The following is a 16,656-nucleotide window of genomic DNA, read 5'->3' on the forward strand; positions in this document are numbered from 1 at the left end:
AAAAAAACAGCTTTATCTGATTACTGCCAATAATAACAAAAATAAAAGAAATTCTTTCTAAGCGAAATAACTAAACTCAATTAATTCACTCACTCATAATTGGATATCTCGGATTTTTAATTAATGCTACATTTAAAATCTGAGGCCTGTTTTTATTTGTGTGTGTTCGTTGTGAATGTTAACAAAATCATGATTCGATGCGTGAATAGATTCTGAAATAACAAAAGTTTTGATTCGTTTGAGTTCTTTTAACTTTTAATTTTTTTTATTGCTATAAAGAACATACGACCGGGCAGATATTACAAGGTAAATGTCGCGAAAAAAAAGTAATTATATATATACTTTTCTTTTACATATAATACTTACATAAACTAACTGATAAACACATTAACCTTCTTTACATCACGCAATTAAGTGATAGTATAGGCTAAAAAATCTATTATAAGATATCAGTGACAACCCTAACAAGCCATCCCTATTTTGTCTTTTGGCGTTCCAATTTTGTTTTTTCTCGTCCCTAATTTTTCCAGTCTCGCTCCAAATTACCCTACATACGTCCCAATTTTCCCCAAAAAGAAAGGAAAAAATATACATTTTTTATTTTGTCGAAATATTGTATTTAAAATAAGAATATTGCAACTTACCGTTTGTTGTGGTATTTCCAGGTGTATTAAAAACTTATATAAACTGTGATCTTATTGAAAAAACAACGATAATATCACTTTTTTTAAAAGTTATTTAAGCTGTTTTAAAACGCACTTTTCAACCACTATTTTAAATTTAATTTGACGAATTTTTGGGACCAACTTAACTCATGTTTAGTACTTCCATAATTAACTTGGTTTTTCTTCTATACATTGATAAATATTACCTTAAAGAAAATTAGGTAGATTCCGTGCTACAAGTACTTTGAGAATCTTCCGCAGGTTTGTCCCAATTTACCCCAGGATCCCAATTTACCCCATGTCATGGTAACTATGGTAACGAGTCAACATTAATAGTGTGGCGACACGCAGCTAGTGCTATATCTCAACATAATATACCTACAGATGGTTAACTCTTCAGTGTATTCAATAGTTTTTCACTTGGTATAATGGTGATTCATTACAAACTTAGTAATCGTAAAAGAAACTGGAACAAAATCAAACATTATGGCTTCTCAGATCATTCAAAAAATCCGATGAAACCGCCCTAAGCTACTTCTACTTATTTGAGCATTAACTTATTTCTTTCTATTTCTCGCTAAAACTTGGCTGTTAGTGACATAATTCCTATACCTGTCTAAGTGATCAAAACAAACAATATTATTGATTTATTTTTTCCCATTTCGAGATTGCGAACTCATTCTTGTTAAAAGTTTGTCGTTCTACTATTTTGAAAATATAATTCGATTTGTCAAGCTGTTACCATTTTATTGATTAATCACCTTCATCAACTCCACAATTTGGTACGTTTTTAATTCAATTGTGAATCTTCGTAGATATTTTTTCATTTGTCATTGCCGGTGCACCGGTAACCTACTCAGTTATTTTACAGAGTGACTGAAATGGCGACTGAAACTTTAGTCCCTCTTGAATCCAATCCCGATGTCCTGAACAAGTTTTTGCAAAAGCTCGGCGTACCAAACAAATGGAATATTGTAGATGTCATGGGACTTGATCCTGAAACGCTTTCGTGGGTACCTCGCCCTGTGCTTTCTGTAATGCTACTTTTCCCAATTTCTGATGCTTACGAAAATCACAAAAAAACTGAAGAAAATGAGATTCTGTCCAAAGGGCAAGAAGTTTCTGGAAATATTTTCTATATGAAACAAAATATCAGCAATGCATGTGGGACTATAGCTCTTGTACATAGTGTGGCCAACAATACGGACATAATTGAATTATCTGATGGTCATATGCAGAAATTTTTAAATGAAGCTAAAGGACTTGATGCTACTGCTCGTGGTAAATTGTTGGAAAAGTCTGAAGGCATCATTAATGCTCACAAGGAATTGGCTCAAGAAGGCCAAACAAATACACCAAGTGCTGAAGATCCCGTCAACCATCATTTTATCAGCTTTGTCCATAAAGATGGAGCATTGTATGAGTTAGATGGCCGTAAAGCTTTTCCTGTCAATCATGGCCCAACTTCACAGGAAACTTTGTTGGAAGATGCAGCAAAAATTTGCAAAGAATTTATGGCTCGCGATCCGAATGAAGTACGCTTTACAGTAATTGCTCTAGTAGCATCTGATTAATTGATAGTTTTTTAAGTTTCGAGCAACAAAAAAGCTGTTGAGTGATGTCCAGCTTTGCTTAGTAAAGCTTCAAAAGTATTATATTATTCTATGCTAAAGGTGCAATTCAAGCTTATGTGATAATAAATTATTTATATTGAATTTTGTTTTATTTCTACCTTACAAATAACCCATATTAAATAGATATCACTTAATGGAGGCAGCAGTTTTGGTCTGTTCCTGGCATTGCTGATGTCCTAAGCATCTCCATCAGGTTGGCCACATGCTCATCTGCCTACATTCTATATGAACAATAAAAAATATTGTATTGCAATTTCAGAATCACTGGTAATCTAATTAAATGATCTGTCTTACTATCTCTGTATTAGGAGTGTATGTGGCTTTCCTGCTGACTTCATATCATACTTTTATACCATAAATGTTCTACTAATTTACGTCCTGCTTGGTGTTAAGTAGTCATGAGGTAGAAGTCGCAAATATAGAGTTTAACTTTTGTTCCAACCATCCAACTATAGTTAGTAACTATAGTAGTACCCGCTACATACTATCTATGTGGGCTACAATAATAATATACCCTACCAATAATTGCACAACTTTACAAATTTTGCAGGTTTGATTTTTGTTAGGCTTTGTAATTCCTTCCTAATCTTCCTAACTAAACTTATGTAGATATTTATAATAGGTTGTATTTATATCTCATCAATTACATTTTTTTTATATACCTACTATGAAAAGTCAAATAAAATCGTATGTAAAAGCACCTGTATAAAATAAGGTTACGGATAGTAATAATATCTGCTGTATAGGTACTGAAAATTAAAGCGTTAGTTGAAGATTTTCGATATCAACCCCTCTGATCAATTTTTATTAATGCTTTGAAATTAACCAAAACTGTATCGCATTTTTTGAGTTTTTTACTGGTTGTGGACCACACCGTCCTTTTCTGCCGTGAAGCAGTAATGCGTTTCGGTTTGAAAGGCGGGGCAACCGTTGTAACTATACAGAGACCTTAAAACTTATGTCTCAAGGTGGGTGGCGCATTTACGTTGGAGATGTCTATGGGCTCTAGTAACCACTTAACACCATGTGGGCTGTGAGCTCGTCCACCCATCTAAGCAATAAAAAAATCTTGTGAACTTAGCCGTGACGCGCAGATCGATCCGTTATCTGGCTTGTTTTCACCATTACCTTGTCCGTAGTAAGTAGTGAGTAATTAATACCTACATAAGTACATCGGCTTAGTAGGTATTGAAAATTACATAGGACACATTGTTATAACTGTGGTAAGACGAATAAAGAGACTCGGCCTCGAAATGGCCCTCCAAAAATCCGAAGCAGTGTGCTTCCACTCAGCTCGGAAAGGGCCACCTCAAGGCGCGAATCTCGTAGTCGGGGGTGTCACCATTGTTGTCCAGCCGAAGCTCAAGTATTTGGGCCTCGTGCTGAACAGCAAATGGAGATTCGACCACCATTTTAAAACGCTGGTTCCGAGGCTCATGGGGGCGGCAGGTGCGCTGACCCGTCTTCTTCCGAACGTCGAGGATGCAGCGCCGGTACCCGGCGACCTTATCTTGGGGTGGAGCGCAGTATGGCCCTGTACGGTGCTCCCGTGTGGTCGCCCGCACTCTCCGCGCAAAATGCGGCTCTGCTGCTTAGAGCTCAACGGGCGCTCGCGGTGAGGGTCATCAGGGGGTACCGCACCATCTCTCAGGATGTGGCCTGCGCCCTCGCCGGATCCCTACCCTGGGACCTCGAGGCCGAAATCTTGGCTGCGTTATATCGGCGTAGGGCGCAGGCTTTGAATCGGGGACGGTCGCCCGGCCTGTCGGCTGTTGGTCGGTGTAAGCGTGCTGCACGTCATGTAGAGTACGCTAAGTGGAGGGAGCGATTGCTGAAGGAACTTGGCCAAATTTCGGCCACCCGCCGGCGCACCCTCGAGGCTCTGGTGCCCGTGCTGGAGGCATGGTCGGATCGGCGTCACGGCGTACTCTCTTTTCACCTTGCGCAGGTCCTCTCGGGACATGGCTGTTTGGCTGTTTCCAGGTACCTGTGGAAAGTCTGCAGGAGAGAGCCACATCCGGGCTGCCACCAGTGCGGTGAGCCGGACAATGACGCGCAGCACGCGCTCGAAACGTGCCCGCGTTGGGAGCACTCCCGGTGAGATCCAAGGGCGGATCCAGCTTTGGTGCCAGGAGGGGGTCACATAGTCATGGTCAAGTCAAGAACTTATAATTTAATTTTGATAACAATAGATACAAGTAAAAAGTAGGTATTTTATTAATGTATGTAAGTACTGTACTTAAAAATATTTATTCTTTATTGTACACTTCAAAAACTTAACACATAATAATTTGTACATATACACGTACATATTGTAATCTTCTCTTGAAGAAATCCAGAGAAGCACTATCACGCCCGGAATGAGGCAGCTTATTTATATTTTTTTTTTTTTTTTATTGCTTTGCTGTGTGGACGAGCTCACAGCCCACCTGATGTTAAGTGGTTACTGGAGCCCATAGACATCTACAACGTAAATGCGCCACACACCTTGAGATATAGTTCTAAGGTCTCATATAGTCACAACGGCTGCCCCACCCTTCAAACCGAAACGCATTACTGCTTCACGGCAGAAATAGGCGGGGCGGTGGTACCTACCCGTGCGGACTCACAAGAGGTCCTACCACCAGTAATTACGCAAATTATAATTTTGCGGGTTTCATTTTTAATACACGATGTTATTCCTTCACCGTGGAAGTCAATCGTGAACATTTGTTGAGTACGTATTTCATTAGAAAAATTGGTACCCGCCTGCGGGATTCGAACACCGGTGCATCGCTTCAACACGAATGTACCGGACATCTTATCCGTTAGGCCACGACGACCACAGAACACACATTCCATAACTGTGGTCCTAAAATCATTATGTTCAATATGTGGTCAACCTAGGTCCTGGAACCAGCTCAGAGGGGGGGTCATGACCTCCATGACCCCCCCCCTGGATCCGCCCTTGGTGAGATCTCGTCGCGGTGCTGGGGAGAGACCTCTCCCTGCGGGCTGTCGTCGCCCGCATGTTAGAGGATCAGAGCTCGTGGGAGGCCATGGCCAGGTTTTGTGACCTGGTAATGGCGTCCCGTGAGGCTGAGGAGCGCGTTAGGGAGTGGGATCCCTCTTCAGCACCTCAGCGCAGAAGGCGGGGTGGGCGGCGCGGGCGTGAAGCTCCCGCTCAGCCCCCGTAAGGACTATCAGGTGGCGGGTGCGGAGGCGCCCGGTACTCGACTGTCGGTCCGGTGGTGGGGCGGTGCACGGCGGCTCCTGTGCGCCGCCCACGGTGTGTCTCCCGAGATGACGTCCTTCGGGATTTTCCCAGAGATGAAATCCCGTCTTATCATCAGGACGGCTACCGGCGAAGGCGGACTTTCGGCGCGCACTGCGGTACCGTAGGTCTGGTGTAGCCGGTGTCATGGAGCTCGATGGGGTTTAGTCGGTAGTTGGTTTTGCGGGGCGAGCGCCTCGCGCGCCTTTTTCAAGGCGTAGTCTCTCTATTTACCAATAGATTTTCTTTTTATTCTTAGTGTTTAATAGCTAATGATGAGTTTTAGTGTTATCCTTATCAATAAACAATTTGAAAAGATTTTTTCTCCAACCATTACAAGAATAAAGGATAAAACAGTAGGGAAAATGTAACACATAACACGAATCTAAATTTTGCATTAGATATTAATGATTATGATCGTATCAATCACTGGGTGAACACTAGTTAAAAATGACAAGTTTTATAAAAAATTGAAAATTTTATTTTCATTAAATTTATTGTTCTATTGTAATAAAATCATTTTTCACTATATACAAGATATTAACTATATATTTAAATAGTCGAACTACTAAGAACTGGCAAGCGTTAAGTACTCAAATAAAAATGGGATTTTTCCCGCTAAAATTTCATACTTTTATTAGAACAGTTCTCGGTAGTTAACTTTGATTATTTTAATTTTATTGGAATGCATTCATATATTATCTATTGGTGCACTCGTCGCATCTTCTGTGTTACTGTCTGCCGCACCATCTGAAAAAAAGGATTTAGATTTCAAAATTATTTAATATTTTAATACATACCTAATAGTACAGGATCCCTGGTACACTTTTCATCAAATATTACTAACAAGCTGATTTTTCGTGAGTAGCTTCCTTTTGACTAGACGCCCAACTTTTTTCCTTACAGTAACGTTGGTAAGTGGTAGCTTACTAGGGGTAGCAAGGATAAAATATGTTGATTTCACGAATTTTAAAAATGTATTACTAACTGAATTTTTCTTTGTTAATTATCGAGATAATTATCTAAATAACGTGAAAAAATATTTGTCCTACGAATATAAGGTTTTGTTAGGGAGTCCCCGCTCCAACATGTATTATAAATAAGGTCATGAAAAATAATTACTAACAAATTTTTTTTTCTATTGGTTAGCTTACATTTGCATAGTTTACCACCCACATTGTCCTACAAATTGCGTGGTACGTTATTCCAGTCCTCCAGTTACATAGTTGAAATTAATGAAATTAAAATTAATATTATTTCGTACATTTTGCTATTGGAGCTGAAGCACACTGAAGCAAGGATAATGCTTGCTCACAAATGCATGCTCACAGCATTGTTTACTGTGATCATAACCACGTAAAGTTGTTTTTAGTCAACCTCGTATTTTATTTGTCTTTCGAAAAATAATTTGAATAGTAATCTGTGTTGCAAAATTATAATGGAGTGTTTTTTATGTAATTTGTTATCCGAAAACTAATTAGAGAAAAAAGAGAAGAAATAAAATAAAAAATAGAGATATGGCTTTCTTGTAAAACTTTTTTATCTGCTCGACAGCATTATAAACACAAATATTGTGATGTTGTATTGCCTGAAAGTTGGGCTGATGTAATAATAGGTTATCATTCATAACCTTCATATACTGATCATATATTCATATACGGATGGGATAATGAGGAAGGAAAAACTGAAAAAGGGTTTTGGGGTTTCTTAAAAAACAATTAAACAAACTGAATTACTGGTGGTAAGATCTCTTGTGAGTCCGCACAGGTAGGTACCACCACCCTGCCTATTTCTGCCGTGAACCAGTAATGCACTTCAGTCTGAAGGCTGGGGCAGTCGTTGTACTGTAAACTGACACTTTAGAACTCATATCTCAAAGTAGGTGGTGGTATTTACGTTGTAGATGTCTATGGGCTCCAGTAACTACTTAACGCCAGTTGAGCTGTGAGCTCGTCCACTAATATGATAAACAAAAAAATAAAAAATACATGTTTTACTATTATGGGACTAGAACAAATAAGTAATATTTTATGCATATTCAGATCATTTTACGAACCATTCAAAACAAGGGCATCTGTTTGAAATTTAGGTAATAATAATGTAAAGATGAGACCGGTTATCGTTGCAACTCCGCACACCCACACCAAAGCATTCCGATAGTATGTTGATTCAGCTCCGTCGGCACTGTAATAAAATTTTGTTAATTTGTTTAGTCAAGTATTATCAGTACAGTAATTGACCTATTTACACTTTGGGGCAATCATTCGTTCGGATTCAAATGGAAGGATAAGTAACTATTTCAATGCGCTTAGAACGAATTAATGGATTTAATTACACAACCTTAATCCTTCATCACGGAAATCAATACTCAACACGTGTTATGTATCTATAATGTATAGGTATTCTTAGAAAAAATATTACCCATCCGCGAGATTTAAATACCGGTATAGGTTGATACGAACACACCAGGGATCTTATCCTTTCGGCGACGACTCTACAACTCATTAGAATTATTAATTAACATAATTTCGCTACGTACTATGTTTGCACTATAGCAATGGCTAGTCCACACGACAATTTGTCACTGAAACTCATTAATCCATATACAAAAGCAGAAGCCTCGGTTCTTTCGCCAATCAAGTCTGCTGTTAGCGCCAGACTCGTTACTAACATAACTGCACCACCAAAACCTGAAAAATACGATTATAGTTAAACAAGACTAAAAATACACAATGAACTGTGCACCTCAACACATATCTCAAGGGTTTTTAACTAGGCTCGACTGGATGACTTAATAAAAATAACTTTCTTGTTTTTTTTTTTCTAGACAGCTCTGTGCTTTTGTGTATAATAGTAAATATCATTCAAATTTCAAGACAAAAATTAGAAACAGCTTCGAGTATAAAATATAAATCGATTAAAAGTTGTGATGTCAAATTTAACACTTTTTTATCCTTCTCAATTCTACAGTCTTATTTTACTGACCTATAAGTAATGCGACCAAATAAATGAAATAATCCTTATAGTTGTGATTTGATCCAAAATATATCCATACAAAACCAGCCATTGCACATGTGGAACCAAAAAAGTAGTTTATTTTTCTTGAAAATGATCTCGGAGCCAACCTCTGAAATCCTGCTGCTGTTAAACTACCAATGTACAGTGCGAGTGGTATAGCAGCTAGAGCGCGCGCAGCTAGGCCTAAAGTAAGGTGAAGATATAAGGGTATGAGCACCTGCGATAAGTTAACTACTAGCCTTGTACTCATATATACTCCGGCTACCTGGAAAACAGGAGATGATTAAATCTTGAGGAAAAAAATAACAGTTGGATTTCCTGTAAGTAAATCAACTAACAAAATACTGCTTGTATATTCAACTATTATTTATCATAAGTCAGACGAACCAAAATTGGTGCATTTACCTGATATAAAAGTGGTTTACGAATGAAAAGGTTGTGAGCACCGCTTTCTTCAGCATCTATTAAAACCTGGCGACTCCGTGCATTTTGTGTTTCTTTGACACTTAAATGAAACAATAGTGAGGCTATAGTGCCAACACCCATAACTATAAAAACTATGTGCCTGAATTTCCAACTGTCAGATGGCCCTACTTGCTGCAAATAAATATAGTTTAACAATATTACATTAAAGCTGAATATAAAAAAAAAATCTACATTTTTCTTAATGATTTATTATGTTTAATTTTATAATACTGGCATTTACTGGTGGTACAACTTCTTGTGAATCCGCACGGGTGGGTACCACCGCCCTGCCTATTTCTGTAGTGAAGCAGTAATGCGTTTCGGATTGAAGGGTGGGGCAGCCATTGTAACTACGAGTATATTGAGATCTTAGAACTTATATCTCAAGGTGGGTGGCGCATTTACGTTATAGATGTCTATGGGCTCCAGTAACCACTTAACACCAGGTGGGCTGTGAGCTCGTCCACACATGTAAGCAATAAAAAAAAAAAAAAAAAAGTTTGATTTCTACAAACATTAGTTAAATTTAACTAACAATCATTAGACCATTTAATTAAACTAGCTCTGAACAAACCTTTTTGTCACATTCTCCTGTAATATGCAATATTATCCACGTAGCAATGTACACCAACAAATTAGAGAACACAGTGAATGCATATCTGTAAATTGATCAATCAAGTAAACTCAACAAACAAAAATATATTATTTCATAGTATGAAGACAGTCACAAACTGAATTCTATCAATGCTCTATCAATATATGTAACATAACTAATAGAACCTAAAGGTAAACAAATGAACCAAAAAAAAATTACTTTGTACTACAAATATTTACCTGATAGCGGTTAAGTGTGTTCTTGTGTGATCATCTTGTGCTAATTCAGGTATCAGGCTCAAATGCGAAATTTGCACTGCTGCCCATCCAATTTGGAATATGACAATAAAAGCAGCAAAATAGTACATTTGAGCCCATCTGTGTGTCAATGAACATCCAACACATTCCGAAAAGATAAATGGAAACGAGGTCACAACACAGACTGTACCTAAAATAAACAAAAATACATTTTGTTATTATTTTGAATGATTGACTATAAACACTGTTGTACACTATAAAAGAACTGAAAAACCTTCAACACAGCAGTACAATGGAGTGTGTTGTCACTATGAGATATTTCTTTTAGTCTAATGAATTAATTGCCTAAGGAATGATTTTAAATGCTATGAATGATGCTGAGCTTGCCATAAATGATATGCTCTTTTGTACTTTAATATGTATTTTAGCAAACTATTTTCATTCTAACAAGCAATTGTCACTTAGTTAATAATACATAAACAAAAAACATACTAAATGTTCTAAGAATTTTGTCAGACAAACTTAATGCTTTCATAAATAAGTATAATGTCTATATTTAACATACCAATGGATGAAAGGCAATTTGGTTTAAACAAAATTTTTGCAACCTTACAGGAGGCCCATTTAAATTTGGAAAAAATGTCATAACAAAAACTTATTTAATTATTTTAATGGGGTAAACTTAGTTGAAGTTCAATTAAAAACGTTGAATTGTTGATACTAATACCAAATAAAACGGACCTTTAATTATAAAGATAAATGTTGCTTAAATCAAACTTTTCACCCTGCGATATAGTAAAATAGGCAAGGTGTAATAAATAAAAAGGAAACACATTTTATTACTGCTCAAGGAAATTAGTCACCTGACAAAAGTGGGCAAAAACAATGACCATAATTTATTAATATAAAATTGTAATCATACATACCAAACAAATGCCAGAGCTTCCGTCTTCCATATTTTGCACTCCAGAAATTGTCTGTATGATCCGAGTGATAACCAATAAAAGGAGTGGCTAATGCATCAACCATTTGACCTACTAACATAAGTGTACCAGACTGCACATTACTGAACTCTAGTACTAGTTTAAAATATACTAGAAAATATGTAAACCACAAACTGGCACAAACATCATTAAGTACGTGACCAATTCCATAGCCCAGTTGTAGTTTGAGACTTGTCGATATATCTATAAATTCGTTATCCATTTTATGCTTTCTTGTTTCTGTTTTGTATCACTATTTCTTAATACTACTAGCGATTGTGTACCACTATTTTGATTATTTACTTTGCATTGTTTTACACAGTAAATAAATGCCACAGATTAGTACCTATAATAGTTATGATATATTAATCCATGGTTATAAATACGTAGGTTTATGTAGATGTAGTGAGAAATTATTTTCCTTCAGGAAATGTCGGTTCTTTACACTGAAGTAGGAAACCTAGTTCTTTATCGGAATACGTTAAGTGTATAATCTATGACCCGAACTGTCAATGAATGATCGTAATAAACAATCATAGACCTATATACCTATAGACCTATATAGTAGGGACACGACATATTGTTCTATACGTACAATTGCTTGTTTAAATAGCACCCATTTTGAAGGCACATACATAAACATATATCTATCTCGTTCTTACTCAGCACTTTAACTCGCAGGAAAACAATATAACAGTATTTCAGTGCGTACATAAAATGAAACATGAATATACGTAAATGTGTCCGTCTCCGTCTAATGAGGCCGAAAATCCGCCATGTTTAGCGCGCCAAATGTCATTGTCACGTCAGTTCGGCCGTCTGTTTTGGGTTGTACATTATTTATTGACTTTGATATCGATTTAATATGATTGCTTATATAAAATTTCACATTTTATCATGCTTAAAACATACAAAAATAATAATTAAAACATATTTTATAGGATCTCAAGAAAGTCGATGCCCCAAAACTATTATCTATATATATTTAAATTCATTATGGAGCCCTCATCCGAAACATAGATTATACACTTAATATATTTGAATCCGAAATATCGGACACCATTTTTCGGTCGGAATCTATTCATCATGACACTAATCATAAATACGTCTTTAAAATATGTCATCAAAACATATTTAGACATTCTGTTTAGATATTTCGGGAAAAAGGCTACCGACAAAATCTCTTCGTAACTATTTCAATAAAATAGTTTTATTCCGCAGTGAGTAAAACACTATTGTAAATTCGTTAAATATTTATTAATTAAGTGATTTTAGAGAGGAGGAAGTCACAAGGAATGACGTTTCTAATTTCATTAACGAATAAATGTTCTGTAGGTGTTTTTTTTTATCAGGCAGTCCCTTGATAAGTTTAAAATTTGCGTGCGGTGCGGTAGTGCGGTGCACCTTCCTTGAGGTGCGCTGCGGTAGTGTGTTACGGACTTTAGAGTCAGCAAAACAATTAAAATAGATTGTAATAGTCTAAGAAAAACACGTACTCAAAATACGATAACATTCAGCATGCTAGAAATGGGCTGATGGCACTGTACTATTCATATCTTTATGTTTTGCGGCAAACGAAAACTTTATAAAATCAGTGTAGCAAATTTTAAAAATCGTCATAACGTTTACTTGGAAAATTTGAAGCACGAACTCGTCTTAGATTTCACATAATATCCAAATCACATCATCTTTGCACATAACAATATACTTACTTCCTATTGAAGTATAAATTCTACAAATACATTCATACTCAACAATGTTTAAAATAAAATAAGCCAAGAACGTTTATCGATAAAACCTACTAACATTAAAATCTTCTGGGCAGCACTAAAACCGCCATGTTTTGTGGCCAGATGACGTCACAGTGGCACGAATTTTTTGTTGACATTTCATTTCCATAGGTTTCCTACTTCAGTATATATACCTAGTACTCCTACTTCAGTGTAAACAATTATATGAGTGACATTTTCAGTAGATACCATAAAATGGGGTGATTAGGGATCGAGAGGTGAATGGGGAAAAAACCAGGAAAATCTTTCGACGCGCAATACTAGTTTTTTAATCGTTGCAAAATCTTCCATTTTTGTAGTGTAATAATAGAATGTTGAAAACTCACAAAACAACTCTGAATATGCATGATAATAGCTGCTAACTTATAAAAAATCGCGTTTCAAATTAACTTCTTGTGGTGGTAATTATTTTAGTGCTAGAAACTTTGCTCTCTTTTATTTATTTGATAATAATAGAAGACGACTGTGATTTATAAACGTTATTTAGTGTTTGAACCATCATAAATATGAAAATGTAAGTCTCAGTTGTTATTGGGTTTAATATATTTGATAAAATAAAAATACATGTAAAAATCTGTTGTTTTTGGGGATATTGGGGACGTCTCAGGTACAAATAACAAAGAAAAAGGGGGCGATTGGGATGAGAATAAGTAAAATCATGGAATAACGGACACACCTAATCTCTTAACCCAGATAAAAATATCTGCCCCTAAATTTTTTTTATTTTTTTTATTGCTTAGTTGTGTGGACGAGCTCACAGCCCACCTGGTGTTAAGTGGTTACTGGAGCCCATAGACATCTACAACGTAAATGCGCCACCCACCTCGAGATATAAGTTCCAAGCTCTCAGCATAGTTACAACGCCTACCCCACCCTTCGAACCGAAACGCATTACTGCTTCACGGCGGATATAGGCGGGGTGGTGGTACCTACCCGTGCAGACTCCCAAGAGGTCCTACCACCAGTGATTACGCAAATTATAATTTTGCGGGTTTGATTTTTATTACACGATGTTATTCCTTCACCGTGAAAGTAAATCGTGAACATTTGTTGAGTACGTATTTCATTAGAAAAATTAGTACCCGCCTGCAGGATTCGAACACCGGACGTCTTATCTTTTAGGCCACGACGACTACAAAGACTTAATATAAAAATAAAAGAAAGTACTTAATAAGAACGAAGAAATATAAACCGCTTATAAGAAAGTCCGCTCGTTCGAATTTAGGTGCTTACTCTCCCTTAAACAGAATCGTTTGGGACTACATAATGTCCACGGTAGCGCGGCCTCCGTCAATGTTCATTCGGAGTTGTCTGATTACGCTGAACTAACTTTAGGTGATCAAATAGATGTTTTTTTTAATTGTCTCACAACTTACAGGAAACATTCGTCGCGGATAATTTCCCAAGTAAATATAAATTAATCATAAGTAATTAAATGTGATCAAGTTTTAGTTATATATTTTTTATTCTCGTTGTTAATGCACTGTCGATGGCACCCATGGAGTTAATAGTAACTCTATGATTGCACCTACAACTGAGGTGACATCTGCCATGTACTTTTGTCAGTTTTCAATGTTTTCTAATGATGATCACTTTGTTTTTTTTTTTTGGCTCGAGTCTTCTTTTACGAATGACTCTGCCAATGTCAGGTAGATAGAATATAGAATATATAATATATAAAATAGGCTCCAATCTCGGCGGTCTGTGCTGGAGGCGTGGTCTCGCCGCTTGGCGAACCCGTCGGCCGGTCTCCGGACCGTCGAGGCGGTGCGCCCGGTCCTCGCGGAATGGGCGAACCGTGTCCAAGGGCGTCTCACCTTCCGGTTGACGCAGATGCTTACCGGCCATGGGTGTTTTGGCCGGTACCTGCATCGCATCGCCCGGAGGGAATCGACGATGGAGTGTCACCACTGTGACTGCGACGAGGACACGGTCGAGCATACGCTCGCATACTGCCCCGTATGGCTGGAGCAACGCCGTGTCCTTGTCTCGCAAATAGGACCGGACTTATCGCTGCCGACCGTCGTGGCCACGATGCTCGGTAGCGATGAGTCCTGGAAGGCGATGCTCGACTTCTGCGAGTACACCATCTCGCAGAAGGAGGCGGCGGAACGAGAGAGGGAGAGCTCATCCCTCTCCGCACCTATCCGTCGCCGCCGAGCCGGGGGCCGGAGAAGGGCCTTTGCCCGACTCCAGCCCCTGTAGATGGCGGCTTCCCCCCGGTGAAGGTCAAGGGGTGACCTGAGGGGGTAGAGGCCGCGCGGTGCGCTACCAGCACTCTAGCGCGCTGCCAAGGAGTTACGAAAGAGCGACCGGTTGGCGGTGTATCGCGTCCCGACCCGGCAGGCTGGTTCTGGTCCAGCGGGGTATTCCGGGACACCAGCGGCACTGTCTGGGCGGCCTGACGGGCTGCCGTACCGAGACGGCCGACGTTTCAGAGCCTTCGATTCGCCTCGAAGGCTCCGTCGGCTGGGCGTCCTTGGGGTGAGCCGCGCCGTCTGGTTGTAGTGTTGACCGCGGTAACCCCCCTACCTCATCCGGGTTCTGACCTCGGAGAGGATCGGACGCCGGGTGTAAGAGTGCAGGGGAGTCGTTTAGTGGGTGAGTCCTAAAATCCTTGGGCCCGCGATCTGCTCTCAACACCTGCAGATCGTTGAGTCTCACATACGTAGGAGGTTCGGCCCCCGGCCCGAAAAAAAAAAAAAATATATATATATCAGTGATATAGATAGATATTATAGCAGATGAGATGAATGAGAACGGGAGAAAAATTTGTAAATATTTTTACAGTTTAATGTTATTGCGGGAAATAAAATAAGCTAATGCATTTACAACTTTAGGATTAGGGAATCTTAAGAGATAGTTCATATTAACTGGGAACGGGATGTTAGTGTTAGTTAGTAAACAATATAGTAGTGGGCATTCATCATTAAGAGCGCATTCTAGAAAGATATGATCTAAAGTACCGATAGATTTACCGCAACTACACATAGGAGAAGGTTTAATTTTTAGCTTAATTAAGAATTGTGGTGAGCAAAAGTGACCCAATCGAAGCCTGATAAGTACACTATAGTAGAATTATTTTGTCCGTGCAGCGGTGGCGGTGAGCATGTTGCGCGGGCGCAACTCCGTTATCGATAAAATCAAATGAGTCATCGAAGGCCGGTACACGGCGCGGCGCACACTGTATTATTATCGAGATCTAGCAGAACTTAATTAAAAAATAATACTCTTCTAAATATTCCTAAAACTCCCTTTATTACACAGGTGTATAACTAAATAATCGATATTAAATAAAATTAATAAGTGTGTAACACCATACAACACAGGGGAAGTCTCGAAACATAGCTTATGCGTACTAGCACGAGTGTATTGTTTAGTTTTGCTTGATTGCAGAATGCGAACAGGTCTGTTCTTGTCGTTTAAAGTGCTATATTTTGTCATTTTTATCGTTTGTAATATCATTGAGGATACGTTAAGGTAAGCTTGAACCTTATAATATTGAAATGTTATTAGATAACTACGTTTTTGCTGTAGTCCTTGAAAAAAACATTATTTTTGTATTAGTGTTGACTTTTAAAAATGTATGCAAGTGTATACACCGGGAAATCACTGTTATAGCATTCTACGGTTAATGTTCTTTGAAATTTAATTGCAATCCCTTGCTCCTATTTGCCCCGCTCATACTTTTTTTTTTGTTTTCAGCGCAACGAAAAGGCGAGATATTTTTAATATATGGTTCTCAAGTAATAAAAAAAAAGGTCAAAATAACCTTATTATTGAAAAAATACTACAATATTATGACATAGAGGACTGTAGAAACCTTCCACGATCACTTCAAATGTTAATAAGTAGTCTTACAGCAAAAATGCGAACATAACAGGGATCAATCTGGATTTAATCAAACATTTCTGTTATATTGGAGGCACTTTCATCCGACTTAGAAATAGATCCTGACAAGTTCAAGACATATGCCGAAGAGACAAGAAAATTTTA

At 38.1% G+C, this 16,656-nt stretch overlaps 3 protein-coding genes across 3 annotated transcripts; 2 read left to right on the top strand and 1 right to left on the bottom strand.

Moving 5' to 3' along the window:
- Positions 1–1,063: 1,063 nt before the first annotated feature.
- Positions 1,064–2,380, top strand: Uch (Ubiquitin carboxyl-terminal hydrolase). The gene is made up of 2 exons (XM_028179241.2): positions 1,064–1,447; positions 1,537–2,380. Exon 2 carries the CDS (start codon positions 1,547–1,549, stop codon positions 2,237–2,239), a length of 693 nt encoding a protein of 230 aa, XP_028035042.1. The 5' UTR covers positions 1,064–1,447; positions 1,537–1,546; the 3' UTR covers positions 2,240–2,380.
- A 1,447-nt stretch (positions 2,381–3,827) lies between these two features.
- Positions 3,828–4,400, top strand: LOC149502927 (uncharacterized). The gene is made up of 2 exons (XM_089727492.1): positions 3,828–4,204; positions 4,283–4,400. Exons 1-2 carry the CDS (start codon positions 3,828–3,830, stop codon positions 4,398–4,400), a joined length of 495 nt encoding a protein of 164 aa, XP_089583618.1.
- A 1,610-nt stretch (positions 4,401–6,010) lies between these two features.
- On the bottom strand, positions 6,011–11,588 carry LOC114246662 (major facilitator superfamily domain-containing protein 12). The gene is made up of 8 exons (XM_028179323.2): positions 10,814–11,588; positions 9,870–10,077; positions 9,610–9,694; positions 8,976–9,167; positions 8,538–8,835; positions 8,092–8,242; positions 7,609–7,736; positions 6,011–6,302 (listed from the first exon to the last, which is right to left on the bottom strand). Exons 1-8 carry the CDS (start codon positions 11,091–11,093, stop codon positions 6,244–6,246), a joined length of 1,401 nt encoding a protein of 466 aa, XP_028035124.2. The 5' UTR covers positions 11,094–11,588; the 3' UTR covers positions 6,011–6,243.
- Positions 11,589–16,656: the final 5,068 nt, after the last annotated feature.

The sequence above is a fragment of the Bombyx mandarina genome, chromosome 05 (genome assembly GCF_030267445.1).
Source record: "Bombyx mandarina strain Sakado chromosome 05, ASM3026744v2".
NCBI lineage: Eukaryota > Metazoa > Arthropoda > Insecta > Lepidoptera > Bombycidae > Bombyx > Bombyx mandarina.